Source organism: Gadus macrocephalus, chromosome 13, assembly GCF_031168955.1.
Source record: "Gadus macrocephalus chromosome 13, ASM3116895v1".
NCBI lineage: Eukaryota > Metazoa > Chordata > Actinopteri > Gadiformes > Gadidae > Gadus > Gadus macrocephalus.
In genome coordinates this window covers 7,108,307-7,125,009 of record NC_082394.1, presented here as the reverse complement: position 1 = coordinate 7,125,009, position 16,703 = coordinate 7,108,307, and the positions used below count along the sequence as shown (strand labels likewise).

The 16,703-nt window shown below is 43.4% G+C and overlaps 1 protein-coding gene across 1 annotated transcript in view; it reads left to right on the top strand.

Annotated features, from left to right (window-relative positions):
* Positions 1–16,703, top strand: part of LOC132470373 (receptor-type tyrosine-protein phosphatase gamma-like) — a 94,728-nt gene that overhangs the window by 11,679 nt on the left and 66,346 nt on the right. The window contains 1 exon segment of the mRNA XM_060068932.1: positions 5,367–5,471. Coding sequence (XP_059924915.1) covers positions 5,367–5,471 — 105 coding nt within the window.

Below are 16,703 nucleotides of genomic sequence, written 5' to 3'. Positions count from 1 at the left end.
TTTATTCGCAGGTTCATGTTTTATCCCTCAGGCTTCACTACTTCGTACCTCATCTTTGGCTGATCTTGGCAGTTTTTCTGTTCCCTAGCTTGATGTCTGACTCGCAGAGCCCTGCACATTTCACCCCAACCACCTCTTTCCTGGGAAGACACACACACGCGCACGCACATTTGCACACACCTCCACATGCCAAAGGGTTTATTTCTTCAGTTGAACTTAAGTTGTGGCCCACTTCGGAATGCATTCAAATTCAATTTGTTTATAGCATTCATCTTGTTTGTCTGGCAGTGTAGAATATTGTCAGGTACAGCTGACCATATTGATAACTTGGTGTGTAAATATTGTCCAATCATATTCTTGTTCATTCTTTTGTTCATATGTAGCTAAAAGTTCATTCCAATCAGAGGCTGCTGTTGCTGTCCCTCCTTTCGCTGTATCCATTGTTGGCTGTCCTCTGACTTTCAGCTTCCACACTGGAACGAGTTCTTTAGTGTTGTACAGATCAATGGGACTGTGTAGTCATTCACAGTATTCAAATTGCTTCAGAATTTAATGGAAACGCGATCAATTTTGAAGGGTTCAGTTCAGGTTTTTACTGGTGTTTATTTTTTTGTATTCCTTCAAGACAGTTTAAGATGAAGTCTTAGAGAAGGGCAGTCTCCATGGCATAGAGGCTCGCAATGGGGGAAATAAAACAAAAAATATGCTAGCTCGCTACCTTGCAAGGGAAGATTAATTGGCCTGGTGATTACCAATAATTGTTTTGCTCATCTCTTTGTCAAATTATTTTAAGCCTTTCACGAAGGCCATTTTTTTAAAGGAGCCTAATTTTGCCATCCGGGGAAATGACATGTCTGGGAAATATATCTTACAGTTAAATGAGATCATGTAAGTACTAGAAAATCCAGGAAGGTTGTAATGGACACCATATGGCTAGCACCATCCAGGAATTGTGTCCCATCCATTTAAATCACAGTAGTGACATAGAAGGGCCACCCCAATCTCTCTACATTATCTCCCCGTATGCTGCCACTACAACTTTAACCAGAGTTGTTATTTAACTCAGGCATCCCCGCCAATCGGCTCAGGTAACCTTAAAGCTCATGCGGTTGTCATGGACTGCTCTCCGGGGTGACATTGCTTGTTGTTTAGAAGAACGATGTTATGGAACTCTAAATAGTAGGCTCTAATGGAGCTGTTGATGATTCAGCCCTTTCCCGAAGGGCACCGCAACCGGAAAAATTATTTAGTATCTCTAATTGCGGCGCACAAGGTGTTTATGATGCCAGTGAATATATTTACCGCCTTATTGTACTGTACTATGCTGCTAACTTTTCACACCGATGACTCGCGCAGCCTCCATATTTTGAACCGGCCTGCATTCATGCATTTTCGCGCTCATTTGAACTGTGACTGATTAACCAACCAACTTGGTATTCCCATGCATTTTATTCAAATTTGATGGAATAATTCTTTACTTTTTTATTTCTTCTTCTCTTGTTGTCGGGTGAGACTCTCCTCCATCAACTTGAGTCTCTCTCTCTCTCTCTCTCTCTCTCTCTCTGCTGTCTGCGCTACCCCACCAGAGAGGCTGTGGCTTTAATCCCATGCCCACAGGGGATGGCTGACACGGATGAGTGTAAACTGTTGACATGGTGCTGTCTCCTCTGCTCTCTGATCAAAGGTGTAGCAGCCCTGCTGTTCCGCAACCTGCCTGCGCACACACATATGCGCATGCACACACAGACGCACATACACACCCTGTCACACACAAATAGCCTCCAGCACCAGCAGAAAAATGTTTCCCCGCTAGCCTGTTTGCATTTCCTTTTTTGAGAGGGTTAATTAATATAGTGGGGAAAGGAAACTGGGGTCGAAGAAGTAGTTCTTAGTTTTTCTGGTGCCATCGTTCCACTGCCGGATGTGAGGGGGAGGGAGGGGAGCTTGTGTCATACCCAACATGACCAGTGTGCCTCACTGACTTCACGTCAAGGGATCCCTTTGATGTGACCTGTCTTTGGCCGCCATTTGTAGAGAGAGCACAACACCGGGTTGCGGTGTCATTTGGAAGCATTCACACTATTTAACCTGGCCAGAAGGACCGTAGAGGCACAGCGAGAGCAAAAAATAACTTTGATACTGAAACGCACAGATATAGGGCCAAGGGGGTAGCTTTGCTTTGATGGGATGCACAAATAACCGTGATAATGTTTTTCGTCATGTATCATTTGCTTGATAAATCGAGGAACCTAAGTGGCACGCGTCCCGTGCCTTCTTCTGACGTCTCTTTTTATGTGGGGGAGGAAGCTGCTGGTAAACGAGGCCCGATGCATTGTGCCCCGCTTCTTATAGGCTCCCCAAGACTCCCCGCCATGGCTAATTAATCAGCCCATAATGATGCAACTATTGGTAACGTGTGTGTCTGTCTGTGTGTGTGTGTGTGTTTGTGTGCCTATTTGCATTTGCCCGATTTAAAACATAGTAGGAGTCTGTGTGCTCGCCTGTGCGTGTTCATTTGCAATCGCTTATTGAAAAGCAAACCGAGGGCTGTAGCTTATTCCCATTGGACTCCATGAATGAACCTGCCCCGCTGGCCCTCAGGAGAACAGGGCCCATGGAGCCCGGGCGTGGATTCTGGCATCATGGTTAATGTGTGGATCACTCTATTTGAGCCCTTCAATAGACGCGAGGAAACACTGCTCGGGCCTAAATGGGTCGCATTAGATACAATTTCACATACTCATGGCCTTCGACATATCTGGCATATCTATCATAAAATGGGATACATTTGCAAACTGGCCTTTACGTCAATGGCAGACTTGAAGGTGAGGCAGTGAGACTTGGATTGGATAGAGCGTTTTGATGGAAACGAGGCAATCCATTTTGTTAAGTGTACAGAGTGTGCAGTTCAATGTTAATGTTACTTCCTTTTTAACCTTTTTTTTATAGATTTTTTTTTCTTCTAAATATCCGAACAAAACATTGAACACAGCAACATTTAATATTTAAACCAGAGTTCTCTTTTGCAAAGATAGGGGAATCATTTTTCCGCAATCTTACATTTTTGCTCGACATGCACCTTTCTTCCTAAATGTTTGAAAAATAGAAAATACATCTTCGTTGACACTTTCCCCGTCAACGGACATGCATCACCACCCCTCTTGTTTCAGGGTAGAGCTAGCATGCAATAAAAAAGACAACACAATCTCAGGACAAAAACAACCCGCAGGTATTTCATCAGGGGATGTTTGCGGACCCTTCCTGGCTTCATTTATTGACGGATTGATTTAGGACGTCACACACAAACGGATACGTTCAGGAACAAGTCGGTTAATCGCCAAAGCAGGAAGACAAATGTGTAAATGTAGTGATATGATGCTAATTTGCCAAAGTCGTTGCCTCCTTCATGAAACAGTAAACCAGCTGTAGTCGATGGGCTATTGCAAGGCTTTGAATCCCAAGTGTGTTGTGAGCATTTGGAGAGGAGCTATACAACGGTGCATTGTGTTCGGTCCAAACACCCAGTCGACAATGGGTCGACCCGTTTCATGGAGCCGTTTCTTGGCATATGCTTGAGAAGGAAAGGTGAAAGCAAAGGCATTGAATTTTTAGGAGGTTGCTATCTTTTTCTTGCACAAAGCCGATATTATTGGAAGTCGTTTTGTCGACTCTAATGCTCCGAAAATCGTGGAATTTGTTGACGTGATGCTCCAAAAATAGATTGATGTAATCTTATTATGAAGTCTAATCATTGGATGCATGATGTCAGATGCATCTTTGTGTGGTGATTGTCAATGACTTCTTACTGATATTTAATAAATTGCTGATATCCTTAATAGAATTCTGGCTTAAAGGTTATCCACTTTTCAGCTAGACGCCTGGGGAGACAGTTTGATTGGTCGCTTCTCTCAGGAAATAGACTGACTGTAGCTTATGTGTACATCTTCAAAACAGCTTTGCTTCCCATAGTTATATATGGATGGGTAATCTATATTCATATTCTAATCCATATTGTGTTTTAGTCTCCGAAAATATTAGTATCAGATATACACTTCTATAGATAATTTAAAATAAAATAATAATAAAAAATAATCTATAAAATAATCAAATGGTGTATAAATACATGAAAACAAGAAAAAGGCTTTTAATACTTAACATACGATTTTAAACAGAAGGGTTATCAACGTGTCCCATACCGATGGGTAAATACAAGATACAAGTCACGTCGTCATTTCCGTGCACAACCTCGGAAAGAAACGGGCATTCGCAGCGGCAGCAGCAGCTGCTGCCGTAAAGGGCGTTGATTGATGGCAACTATGAGCGAGATGGAAGTATCACAGGGGCTGTAAAGGGGCTTCATTCTGTTCCGTCCAGACCACTGATAGCAATGATCATTAGTTCCCATTAGGTCATTATGTCAAACAATGTCAGCTTGGGTGGAAAACACCGGGGGTAAGCCGGGGGGGTTGGTATACCACCACCACCACATCATAACACCCGACCCCTTCGTACTGTAGCTGCTGTGGTTACGCCGAGGCTCAGGAAGTATCTGTATTCACGGGCTGAAGGTCAGCAAAGCCTCCTTTTTGCGGAGTTCATCCTTGAGTAATTCCCCCCTCTAGTAGTGATGGCTGTAGCTCATTACTCAAATATAATTACACACGCTTCAGACTCTTTCGATGCCGTGCACATGCGTTACCTCGGGCCAGGGAAAGGGATGGTTCTGCAATAATTGATGTTTATACTCGTTCCATTTTTCTTTCAGCCCACAACAGCACTTTATTAATGTGTGTACCATACCATCACGTACCATCTCTGTGAGTAGTTTGCACTTCATACCGGAGGAATTATATCCTCTGATGGCGCCTGCACAAGGCACACCTGAGCCTTAATGCATTTAAAAAACAACAGCCCATTCACTGATCCCACGACGAAGCCCCAGAGTGCAGTGCGTGCGCATGGAGCGTATGGTCCACTACCAGGGAAACAAAATGGGGATCAAAATAAACCATAATTGAGCTCATGAACCTAATGCGCTGTGTAGAGGGCTCTGCTGCAATCCTCCCCATTGCACGTCGGATCTACCGATGGCATGGACGGCGGGCTTCCAGCTCCACATCCAAGTGATTTAATATTCAGCGGCGGGAACATGCAAGTTCGATACCCAAGGCCCGGCACCAAGACTGGGGTCGAGGGGTCAGTGTTGCGATCTGGGAAATCGGTTCATAACGCTCACGTTTGAAATGGGAGAGGGTAACCATAGCCCATCTTGTGTACATCTCCTCTCTGTCCTAGCAGCTATAGGAATATGTGCTGTAACGTGTTTTCAACGCGTCTCCTCATCCTTCTGTGTTTACCTCCCACAGTGGCACTGGACGGCCAGCCTTACCATGGTGGACTAGGAGGTTACGAGCACGGGGACGTCAGGAGGGAGAGGAGAGCGGCCGGAGATGCCTATTGGGCCTATTCCAGTGAGTCCTAATTTACTCCCCGGTGGGATTCCTCTCTGACATGATCAGCGCCGTCGTGTCAGCCTCACGTCTGTTCTTCCTCATCGCTCGCTGACCTAGCGGTTTCGCATTTTTTTTTCCTTTCATATTCTTCTATTACTTGTTTGCTGTTGCCTTATAAAAACTCTTTATTGCCACAAGGTTGGAGAAAATGGCTTTTGTGGTGCCTTTAAACGCGCGCATGCGTGCGTGTGTGCGTGCGCGTGTGTGTGGGAAATATTCAGGTCATTTCATGTGTTTTGAAGTTGTCTCATTGCATGTTTTTTTGTATACTTTGCAAAAATGTGTAGAAAAAGAAATGCATTTAAGTGGGGCAACTTATTTTTTTTTATCAACTTAGCCTAATGGAATGGCCTGTCCATGGCCAGTTTAGCTGGCTGACTCTCAAATAAAAGTGAAACCATCTTGAAGGTTGCTCATTTCATCTAAATAATTGATTAAACTCTGCATTTAGGTAACATATTTCATAAAACAAAAGGTTATCACTGAGGACATGCGTGACCTTGTCTGCTTCTCCCTCTTTTTGGTTTCCGTTTAGTTTCCCGTCATTGTTTGCTTAAATCACGAACACATCACCTTATATAAACGGCAAGGCTGTCACTGTGTAGGCGGGTAGACCCTTTTCTTTTTGTAAGTATCTCCATGGGTGGCTCAAACAATGTTATAATGGTATTTCATAAATGAGTACAGTATATGCTAAAGATAACATCTTTTGTTTTATGTGTGTTGGGCGTTTTGCTCAATTTCACTTTAAATGCACTTATCAGTTGCATCAAAACTCAGCGTTTAATATAACACAAGGGTAGGCAATTTATTTTTTAATCATTTTTGGTCGTATTTGCTGAAATTCTCTTTACATCCTGAGAGCAATCAATGTATCCAATGCTCTGACAGAAAATGGGAGAAAAAAAATCTGGTGTCTGCTGCTCACTGGCCTGTAAAAACCTGCCTATCAATTAATTTGGCCCAATTGTTATGATTGGATAGCCTTACTGTGCTTCCACCAGTACCTTCCTTGTGGACCTGATTGCGCACAACCAGAGTCTTCCACAAAATAGACATGTAAACATTGACGCCGCAGTGACCATCTGATCTCGCCGCCATATTGGAGTGGCACAGACTGGCCTTTAAGCCACTACAAGTAAACGGGGGATCTGGGGTTCTTCTGGATAAAAAGCACTAAAACGTTGACATTCCTTAACCGATTAGAATGAGTTAAAAAGATTAAAGCATTTTGAAATATATATATATTTTTTTTTTTTTTGATATATCAAAAAGTTTTTTTTTAATGAATATAAAATGGCTTCTTGAGAATGGTTAACATTAAAGTGCTTTTTAGCCAGAAAAAGCACCAGTCCCCTTGTTTTTGTTTACAGGCCAGTCTTGGCCTTTCAAATATGGCGGCAACGTGGACGTACCGTGGTCAATGCGGGTCGAAGCGGTCAATGCGGCCTCTTTGTATATATGTCAATGTTCCACAAGGCTAGGCAGACCTTATGCTAAAGCTAGCGAGCTACTCATACGTTTTGAAGGAGTAGCTTTACTTTGGCCTGAAGGAGGGGATGGGACTTCTCGGTTGGATATTTAAAAAATAGATTTAAAGCTCGCTGGTTCCTTCAAATTGCCTACCCTAGCTTTAATTCAATTTAAATAATTTCTTATGGAAAAGTGAAGTCTACATTATGTGGAGTTATTCTATTAGCCTTGTGATCACCAAGGACATCTTACTAGATTTTGGCTAATCACAATAACACAAACAATTAATTACATTGTCCTCAAAGGCCAACTTTTCTTGGCAAATATAATTTGTATTCATACAGGCCCTATTATGATCAGTGTTTGAATGCCAAATAACTTTTCAAGCAGTTTCTTTCCGACATTGTCCATCCAATTTGAAACTATAAAGGAAATTCCCTGCTCTACACTGGTTAACACATTATATGCCAACATGTCAAGCACAGGCCCACATGTTTTAACACAATAGCTCAGTGAAATGGTTTGCCAAGAGACTCAAAGGGATTACAGAACGAAGGAGTCAAAACCCAGATGGTTAACAGAACAGCAATGACACATCTTTTTTTGAAAGTTTGCTGAATATATCCGACCACGTAACAATGTGTTGGCATTGAGCCATAATTAACAGAAAGAGGGAATATTCATTTCACATATTGTACAACCACACATCCAAAGTGAGAATATTGTTTGATGGTTATGTTTGTTCCTGTCTATTTCCTTCCTGACTTCATTATCATGTTTCTTTGTAATTGATTTCTATCTGACTCTGTTTAACGTCTGCGTGAGCTTTTCCGCAGACAGAGCGAGCGAGTGGAATCTCGGCTCGGGTGTAAAAGTGGAGAAAAAAAAGAAATCAAAGTGGTTTACGTTGCATTAGCATTTCTGTCGTTTTATTAACAACCAGTATTTTGAACTCTACACATTCCCAAGTTTTTTAAACGAGTGTCTCTTTAATGACATCCATCATTGTGTCAACTTTGTGTTGCCGCAGAGTCTTACTAATAGATCTGACAAAGAATTTTTTTGGTTAAATGCTCACATCCTCTTTTTGTTTTACTTTGGTTTTAAGGCAGGGTTTTTATATTTTTGTAAACGGCAACAACAAAATAATGGGGAAGTCAATGTAATGGTTAAGAAAAGTGAATCATGGAGGTTATGGCTCTGTGACCGTGGGCCCAGTCAGAAGGGTGGAGTTATAAAGTTCCAGTATTTACTCTGGAACTTCCTGGAAGTGTTTTGACTCCACATATAGGAGGTTCGCTGCATTCAAGTACCAATATCACCCTAACCTTTCCTCTAAGTCAGTTAGAAGTTATTTTTAAATTGCTTTTGTTTGAACCTTTTGTCAAAATGCCATCGCATTGACAATAAAACACAGTATAGTACGATGCAGAGGATATTATATATAATCTAAAAATTATATATATACAATGTATAATTGGGCCGGATTAAAGCAACAAGGCTAATAATGCTTATGATCTCAATCTGTGTGTTACCTACTGTGAAAAAGACCCATTCATAGAATACTGAAGAGGTCATCGATCCATAGTAAACTAGCAGCTGGACGCTTGTGTCGGTTACCCTCACTAGAAAAGTCCAATAATAAAATGTACAGTATATCAGATCCATACACCTTCCAACTCAACTCCACCACTGTCAGACGGTACCGTTGTTTTGATCCGTAGATGGGCGTGGCCTATTTAACGATCTTGCGTCTTGCATTGCTGGGTCAACAACACAACGCATCACCAGCCCCCGACGGGAGAGCAAGCTGCCTCTCTGCAACTGAAAATAGAAATGTGGAGGAAACGCAGAAATGTCCACTGCTTCAGGGCTGTAATTAGCATCCTCCAGTGTGAATCGGACACAGGCAAGCGTGCCCTAGCATCCAAACACTCTTTTTAACGGCTTTGTGTTTGGTTTTTGTTCCTTATAAATATTCGGAATTGAAATGCGCCTGGCTGGATGTGCCTCGTGCTAGTTGGTTGGCTTCAGTTTAAGACTGCATGGCAAGGAGGAGAGCAGCATGGTCACCCCTGACTATTAAAGGTTAACAAGAAGCACAGAGGAAGCCATTGTATTTTATTTTATGTCCTCTTAACGTTGGCTCTGCCAATCCATATAAAAACCTTTTTGGTAATTGTGATAAAGGAGCTAATTTTTATTTTAATTTTTGGGCATTCTTTTGTAAAAATCACTTTCATTATCTTGGAGGAAATAATTCTAATTGTCCCACTAAAACTGGTACCCAGTCCTCTATGTGAAACACAAGGGAGAGAAGGCTGAGTGCCAAACGTAAGGGCGGTGTAGGGAGGCTTAGCTTTCTGTGTGCTCAGGTTATGAACTGCAAAGAAAGTTGCCCTGAAATCCGCAGTAATTTGATTTGATGTTATTTAAGGGTGTGTGTGTGTGTGTGTGTGTGTGTGTGTGTGTGTGTGGGGGCGTTTTTCATATGAGAGGTGATGTGTTACTCACCACTCCCACATTAACGGGGCTACGGATCATTTATCACCTTACCTTATCTCTGCAGGTTCTCGCTATACCTCTGCCGGCTTCCCTGCTATTCCTATCTTCGTGCCTCTATTCCTCTTCTTATTGTTGGCTTTTAGGCCAGTATTATGAGCACGTTTTTTCCTGCTTTTGATTGCTTTCTTGTAACAACATTTGGGAGTGCTGTACGTGTGGGCTTGGTGAAAATTCCCAAATGATGTTTCTCATTACAGTACAGTAATAACCGTCAATATTTGTTTCAGTTTCTTTTTTCTAATATAAATGACAAGACCTGTATATAACTTACACGCTTCGAAGCGGCCACTACACCTTTTGTTGTTTTGGTATTTTTGTTCTGAAACGGTCGTGGCACTTTTTCGCAGCAGATCATTTGCATGAAGGCCTGGTTCAACAATAAAAGGCCATCAGGCATTACTTGTTTCCCAGATTGGAATAAACCCCAGAAAATGAAGTCCATGTAATGATGTGTAGGCTGTCACGAAATATAAGATTTAATGGAGTGAAAGAAAAAATATCGCCCTTGAACAAAAGAACACACACACACACACACACACACACACACACACACACACACACACAGACACACACAGACACACACAGACACACACAGACACACAGACACACAGACACACACACACACACACACACACACACACACATAAACTAACACACGCAATAACAAGCACTATCATATATACATATCTAAACATTTGCCTGCAGCAATGACTAAATGCCTATGGCGATTATTTTCCCCACATCGGACCCGAGGAAAAAAATAATGCCAGTATTTTTCCTGCATCTGTAGTCACGTCCCTCCCCTCCGATGATAAGCGCTTACCATACCATCATCAATATCCGTTCAGCCTTGCTGATGGTGGTTTATCAACCTGCAGTTGTACCTGTGCTAATGGTCGGTAAAATTGAGAGGTGCAGAAACTAATTATTAAAAATGAATTTCACTGAGGCTCGAGCTGACTCATTATTAATCTTGGTTATTGCTGGCAGTTCAGATCAACCTTCTTGTGCCAGGATCGGCCCATTTGTCTGTGTCAGGGGCAGGCCCCTGACAGATGTGCCAATATGACGGACTCAGTTCTGTGGTGGGGGAAGAGGCCTCTTAATTCTCTATGATGTATCGCACTGGCAGCAGCCAATTTGAGACAAAATTGGGCCCAAATCATCTCGCTTCCCACTGCCTCTGGCAATCTGTCTCCTCTCCGATGAGGTAAACCCATTTAGGATGTAAATAAATTAGGGATTTGGGAGCCCTGAACTAATATAATATATCATTAGCGAGTTTCTGTTTCTGTTCCGGTTTTTGGTTTTTCTGTGGCGTCACCCTGGTATATCCTAGCAAGGCTTCTGACGTCAGCAGTGCAGAGTTACAGAAAATCGGATCAACCACCCAGCAAATCGGCCGATGGTTATCCAGCGTCTATCTTTTCCAAAAGTCAGATTTTTCCTTCTTCCAGTTAGTCCTGATTAATTCATTAGATGGACAGGTTTGTAGTGTAGCTCTAATTAATTTTATTTGCCAGTACTGTGTCAAGGGATGCTGATTGTCTTGGTGGCAGATATGGGGCCTGGTTGGAGCTAGATTCACTGTAATGGATGTGGACACGCCAGGCCCGCTGGGAGGGTAATATTGAGGAAGTGTTGGATTGCCAGCCCACAGGTTCCCCCTGTAATGTGGTTATGCTGATGAGCTTGAATAAGCTAGCTAGCAGCTCAGCATATTTTTAAACTCATAATGATGATGAGTTACTTTGTAATGAGTACACATCCTCCCAGAGGTGTCGGCCGCGCTGCAGGGGGTAGATAACATAATATTGGTTACGCCGCCACGGCTATCAAAGACTTAAGCATTCGCACAATAGTGGGCATTAATCAAAAGGTGAGGCGCCTGTGACTTGATTATCGCACACTTTTTGGCGAGGTTAATGCGTCTTTTAGAACGGCCGTCCATTGTCGAATTGCACCGAGAACAAACGGCTTAATGGCCTGAAAGCCATCAGGCGGTTAAGAAAGCCATAACGCTTGCCTCCTATGTTGCGGCAAAGGTACAAAAGGGGTCTTTATCGGCTGTGTTGTGAGAGGAATAAAGAATCCAAACCAAGAAAAGCAAACAATTGTCTGCAGTATTCAGCGTTCCTGTTTTGGTCAGTGACTATGGGAGAATTTGACTATACCCTTAGAAAGATGCTAGGGCCTTAAAAAAAATTTGTTCCGTTACGGTTTCCGACCGACCCTGTCAATTTATATGCGACCCAAATTATTTTATAAGCTGCTGTAAAAAAAAAAAAGAAAAAAAGAAAGAAAAAGGTCCTACCTATCATTCGCTGCCGGTGGAAAAAAGATAATAAAAAAATAAAATAAATTCCCTACCTACCTCAACTGACAACCAACAGGAACCAAACTTGTTATTTTTTTAGGCCTAATCATAACCTCTCATTTATGCTCCACGAATGAGTTTAGCATGGAATAACAGTGAGTCGCATAAATATATCATGTTCTGTGCCACCAGTAAGTTCTGATATTCCTTATACAATATAATTCTTCTGGATAGGTCGAGATAACCTTTTTGTGTAGAAAGTGTAATGAAAGGAATGGCTAAGGAAGGCGAGGGCAAAGGATGAGGGGAACTGGGTATTCCTTCATGGATAAGGGAGACCAGGTAAAGGGAGGAGGGAAACGGGAAGGTTTTCCACCAAGATGTGGTTGTGCTTGAAGTCCACAAAACATAGTGGAAAAAACTGTAGTTGGCTAATGTTGAAGCCATGCATTGGCATTGTTTGATTAAAAACCCTGGGTTGGCAATCCAAACTGTTTGTGAAGCTGGAAAAGCAGGTGTTCTGCAGGCTTTTCTATTACTTTCGTTAAGTTTCGTTAGTTACTTTGTTTTCTGATCTCTTTTCTTGGTTGAGTTTTAGTGTTGTATTTTTCCACAACCTGACTCCACAGCTTATTAGATAGTTTATCCTACGCCTTCATCCCAGCCTAAGAGAATTACACCGCTAACTATTGATTTCCGCATCGGGACGCCAAGTTATAATGGGTAGTGAGGGTTGTGGGGGATACAAAGTTTACACGATTGTTTCCCCTGATAAGCTTGCTGCAGTGGTGTGTGTAATGGTCCTGGATCGAACTGTTATTGTTCCTTTTAGGATTGGGAGAGGGGGGTGGGGGGGGGGGGGGTTGTAGAACCAGACTCATACTTTGCGGTGTGATCAAACCGTGTGGGAGGGGGTTGCCTTTGGGTAAACATCATTTCCCCTATTTATCATAATTGCAGTACAAGGAAGGGAAGCCTTTTTGAGTTCTGCCTAATCAAAAGGAATAATGGCTCCAGGTGTAATTGTTGCTCTCGAATTGCATTCATAGAATTTCAAAATGGCCCATTCCCATTATTACCCCTCCCACTTGAAGGAAATTTGTCATGGAGGCTGATATCATGGCTGATTGTGCTCCCTGCTTTAACAGTGGTGAGTAGCAGGCTTCCACTTGTGTTGTTATGCCTTCAATGTATTGACAGGCAATTAGAAATGTAAGTGCTCTCTTTGTGAATAACTTTTAGGGATCCTCTTTCTCGGTAAATATACATTTTCTTAAATTAGTATGGCATTGAGAGGGGAATGAGCGCTAACATTATCTTCATAAATCAGGAATTGAAACATGAGTGAAACCATGAAGGGGCAATATAATTCAAACAAAAAAATATATATCGGTTGGTTAAATGACCAGGGCCATAAAAAGGGAATAATGATGGCAGACCCTCCGTTTGTTTGTGTACTTCTGTTTTTTTTTTACACGGCAAAACAAGTCCTCCAATCAAAGAATTGGGGCACTGTGTGGCTTCTCCAAAGGCCTGGAGTTTAAAGTGGGACATGGATGGAAGAGCTCTCTTCAACTGCGTCTATGGCTTTTTCCTGATTTTTCTTTATTAATATTTTTCATTTCAACTTGTACTTTCTCGCTTTCCCTCTATTCCTTTCATTTCACACGCTCATCTATCTTCCCTAATGCGGCCCTCATCTGAATTCAGACCGGGGGGGGGGGGGTGCGAGATGTGTGTGTGTGTTTGTGTGTGGATGCAGTAGGGGGTGGGGCACGGAGGATACACAGGTTTGGATTAAGGCTGGATTTCTATAACAAAATGGCTGTTCTTTCTGCATGACGACGTCCCAAGATGATTGTTCTGCTGTACTGTGTTTTGTGGACTAATTAGTAATTTCGGGGTTCCCGGGGCTCAAACCTGCCTGCTTTTCCCTTGTTGACCGCCTCCTTCTCCGCACTTGTTGTCGCTTTCTAGTCCCTCTTGGATATGACACATGTATCCACATGTGCATCAGATAGTCTCTCCCCAGTGAGTCCTCGGTATCTCTCTCTCTGTCTCTCACTTCTGTCTTTGACTCCCTCTCCGTCATTCCCTTTCAAGCTGTTTAAATTCAGGCAGTGGATCAATGTTGCACTCTTCAGAAACCATGTGAATAATTAAGCGGCGTACTAAAGCTTTTAGGGATGTGAATAGAGGCCGCTCCTTGTCCGTGCAGCCAGTTAATGACCGCTTGAGTAAATAAACAAAGCGTTTGCTTTGGGTCAAAGTGCCTCCGTGCTTATCAAGAGGCTCCTGAAATAATATCCAGAGCTCATTTACCGACGGCTTTGTGATTTGTTTTTCCCGTCACCATGCCAATGCCCGGCGCATGTTATAAAAACCTTGGCTTTCAGCGATTAGGCTTTAATCAGTGTTCAAAATAAGGTTGGCATTTTTTTTAACCACCCTATTTTTGTGCGACGCGGCCATCTTGTCTTCTCTTAAGATGGGGTGTGTATATATAAAAGTGTACTTCTAGGCTACTATATATGTGGATGTGCTCTAGTTTCAAGAGTAATGGAGTGACCCGGGTGGGGCGTGGTGTCTTCCTTGACTCCCAGAATTAGGCTTTGTGTTCGCGATGAAGTCATCCACCAGAACCAGGGTTGTTACCCTTTAATCAAAAAGATCGAATTCATTGAATCTCGTCTAAACCAGCAACCGAGGACTGAAGTCCGGTAAAAAACAATGCATAATGAATCACAGCGACACTCGTGTGTGTGTGAAGGCGCCGGTGGCTTTCAAACACCGTGGGTCTGCACTCTGTGATTACTGAGCATGTTTGTGTTCACACCGTCGCCGCCTCCGACAAATCAGATGGCAACACTAGGTGCTCTAATGGAGGGATGGGGATGTACCCGTGCTCTCCCTCAGCTGTCAAAACAACACCGCTGTGTGTGTGTGTGTGTGTGTGTGTGTGTGTGTGTGTGTGTGTGTGTGTGTGTGTGTGTGTGTGTGTGTGTGTGTGTGTGTGTGTGTGTGTGTGTGTGTGTGTGTGTGTGTGTGTGTGTGTGTGGGACGGGGGATCTGTCACCGCGTCTCGCTGCTGTGTTTGATGCTCTATTTAGCGTTCACCCCTCGCTGTGAGGGCACCCCAACCCGTGACAGGCCTCTGCAAGTACTGACAGGTCGACATGCGAAAAGTGTGTGTGTTGTTTTTTTATGCGTGTGTGTGTCCGTCCCAGCGTCTCTCTCTCTCTCTCTCTCTCTCTCCCCCCCCCGGGAGATGGACTTGTGCCAGTCTGTATGTATGCCGGGTCCGGCTCATCGCAGTCCAATGACCCGTGGTGCACCGCTCCAGCGTCTCACTGTTCGGTCCCTTAGTCCCAGGGACAGGTCCTTGTTTTGGGCAGGTCTCCGCCGTTCCGCTCCCCTGACCTTGGGGGACGGGGGGATGCGTGGTGTTAAGCTCAGCATCCTGTTTCCAGGTTGCTTTACTGCAATGCATTATTGAACAGTTTTTAAGGATGTCTTAACCATGTGAAAGATTCCAATTCTCCACTACAGTCACACATAAACAGACGGACAGAGGCACACGCCCACTGCCTTATTTAAATATGTATATTTATAAGCTGCGTGGCTTACCGGTGACTATGTACAAATGAAGGCCTGCTTGCTATGTTTGTGTGGGTGTCCTAGCGCTCTCCATTCTCTCCTCTCAGCCTGGGTTGCTTTTGACTCAGGGAATGAGCTCGGTGTCTGTGGCGTCGTTTGTTTATAACGTGCATTCTCAAGGATCACTTTGGGTTTATTTACTTTCCTACCGCTGCTGACTGTATGAACTCTAAACTAGAACACCCTAATGTGTGCACTGGGGTGAACAATAGGCAATGAGTGTCTGTCCAAAAGCCGCCGTCGGAGTTGTGTAGGGAATCTAGGCAATGCATTTTTACACAGGCAGGCTGCGTATCTGTTAGCAGCGTTAGCCGGTGTATTTTGAGGAGTTGACTGATACGAAAAGCTGTGCCCTTGGAGTAATGTAGCGTCACTAATCACTGTTTCACTCGGAGCCTCTACAGAGGCCATCCCTGTTCTGCATGAGAGACTCTTCACCTCTTTCTTCTGTTTGCAATTAGCAAGACCTTACGCTAATAAGGTTTTTTTGGATGTCAGTTTACACACTGACGCTCTGAGTATCTTTGTTGTTTGACCTTTTCACTTGGGCTGCGGTGTGTGTGGATATAGGGTAGTGTACCGTCTGCATGCAGGATCGGATCGTTCTGTGGTATGAAAACAAGGACACACACACACTTTTGCAATGTGAAGCATGCAACCAATGAAAACCTTGAATAAAAAATATATACAGCGTGCTATACAAATATATTCATTGGAGAACATGGAAATGCTATTACGTGCAACATTATGATGCATTACATTCAAGACCGGGTTCAACTTCATTCCATCAATCTTATTTGTAAGCTTTTGATGCCCAGTGTCTTCAAGTTCACCGTGTTCATCTTCATATTTCCTGCCGCCGCGATGAGGAGGGTGAGTTTTGATGAAGGTTATAGTGACTGACGGGGTGTTTGAGGAGATGAAGGATGCTGATGAGGTTGTTGCAGCATTGTTCTCGCCGTCAAACTGTAGCCTTCCGATTTACATTCCGGCCAGCCCTTCAGCCTCCCTTGCTCCCTTTCGCGTAGCCCCACACGTCCGTCAATATGAACATTGAGGAACACTGCCGATGGGATGATGAGCATGTCTGCCTGTTGACTACAGCTGTGAACAAAGTGTTGGGAGGGGGGAGACGTTCGCAGTGTTCGAGGTTCGATTCATTCATATGCAGCACAAAC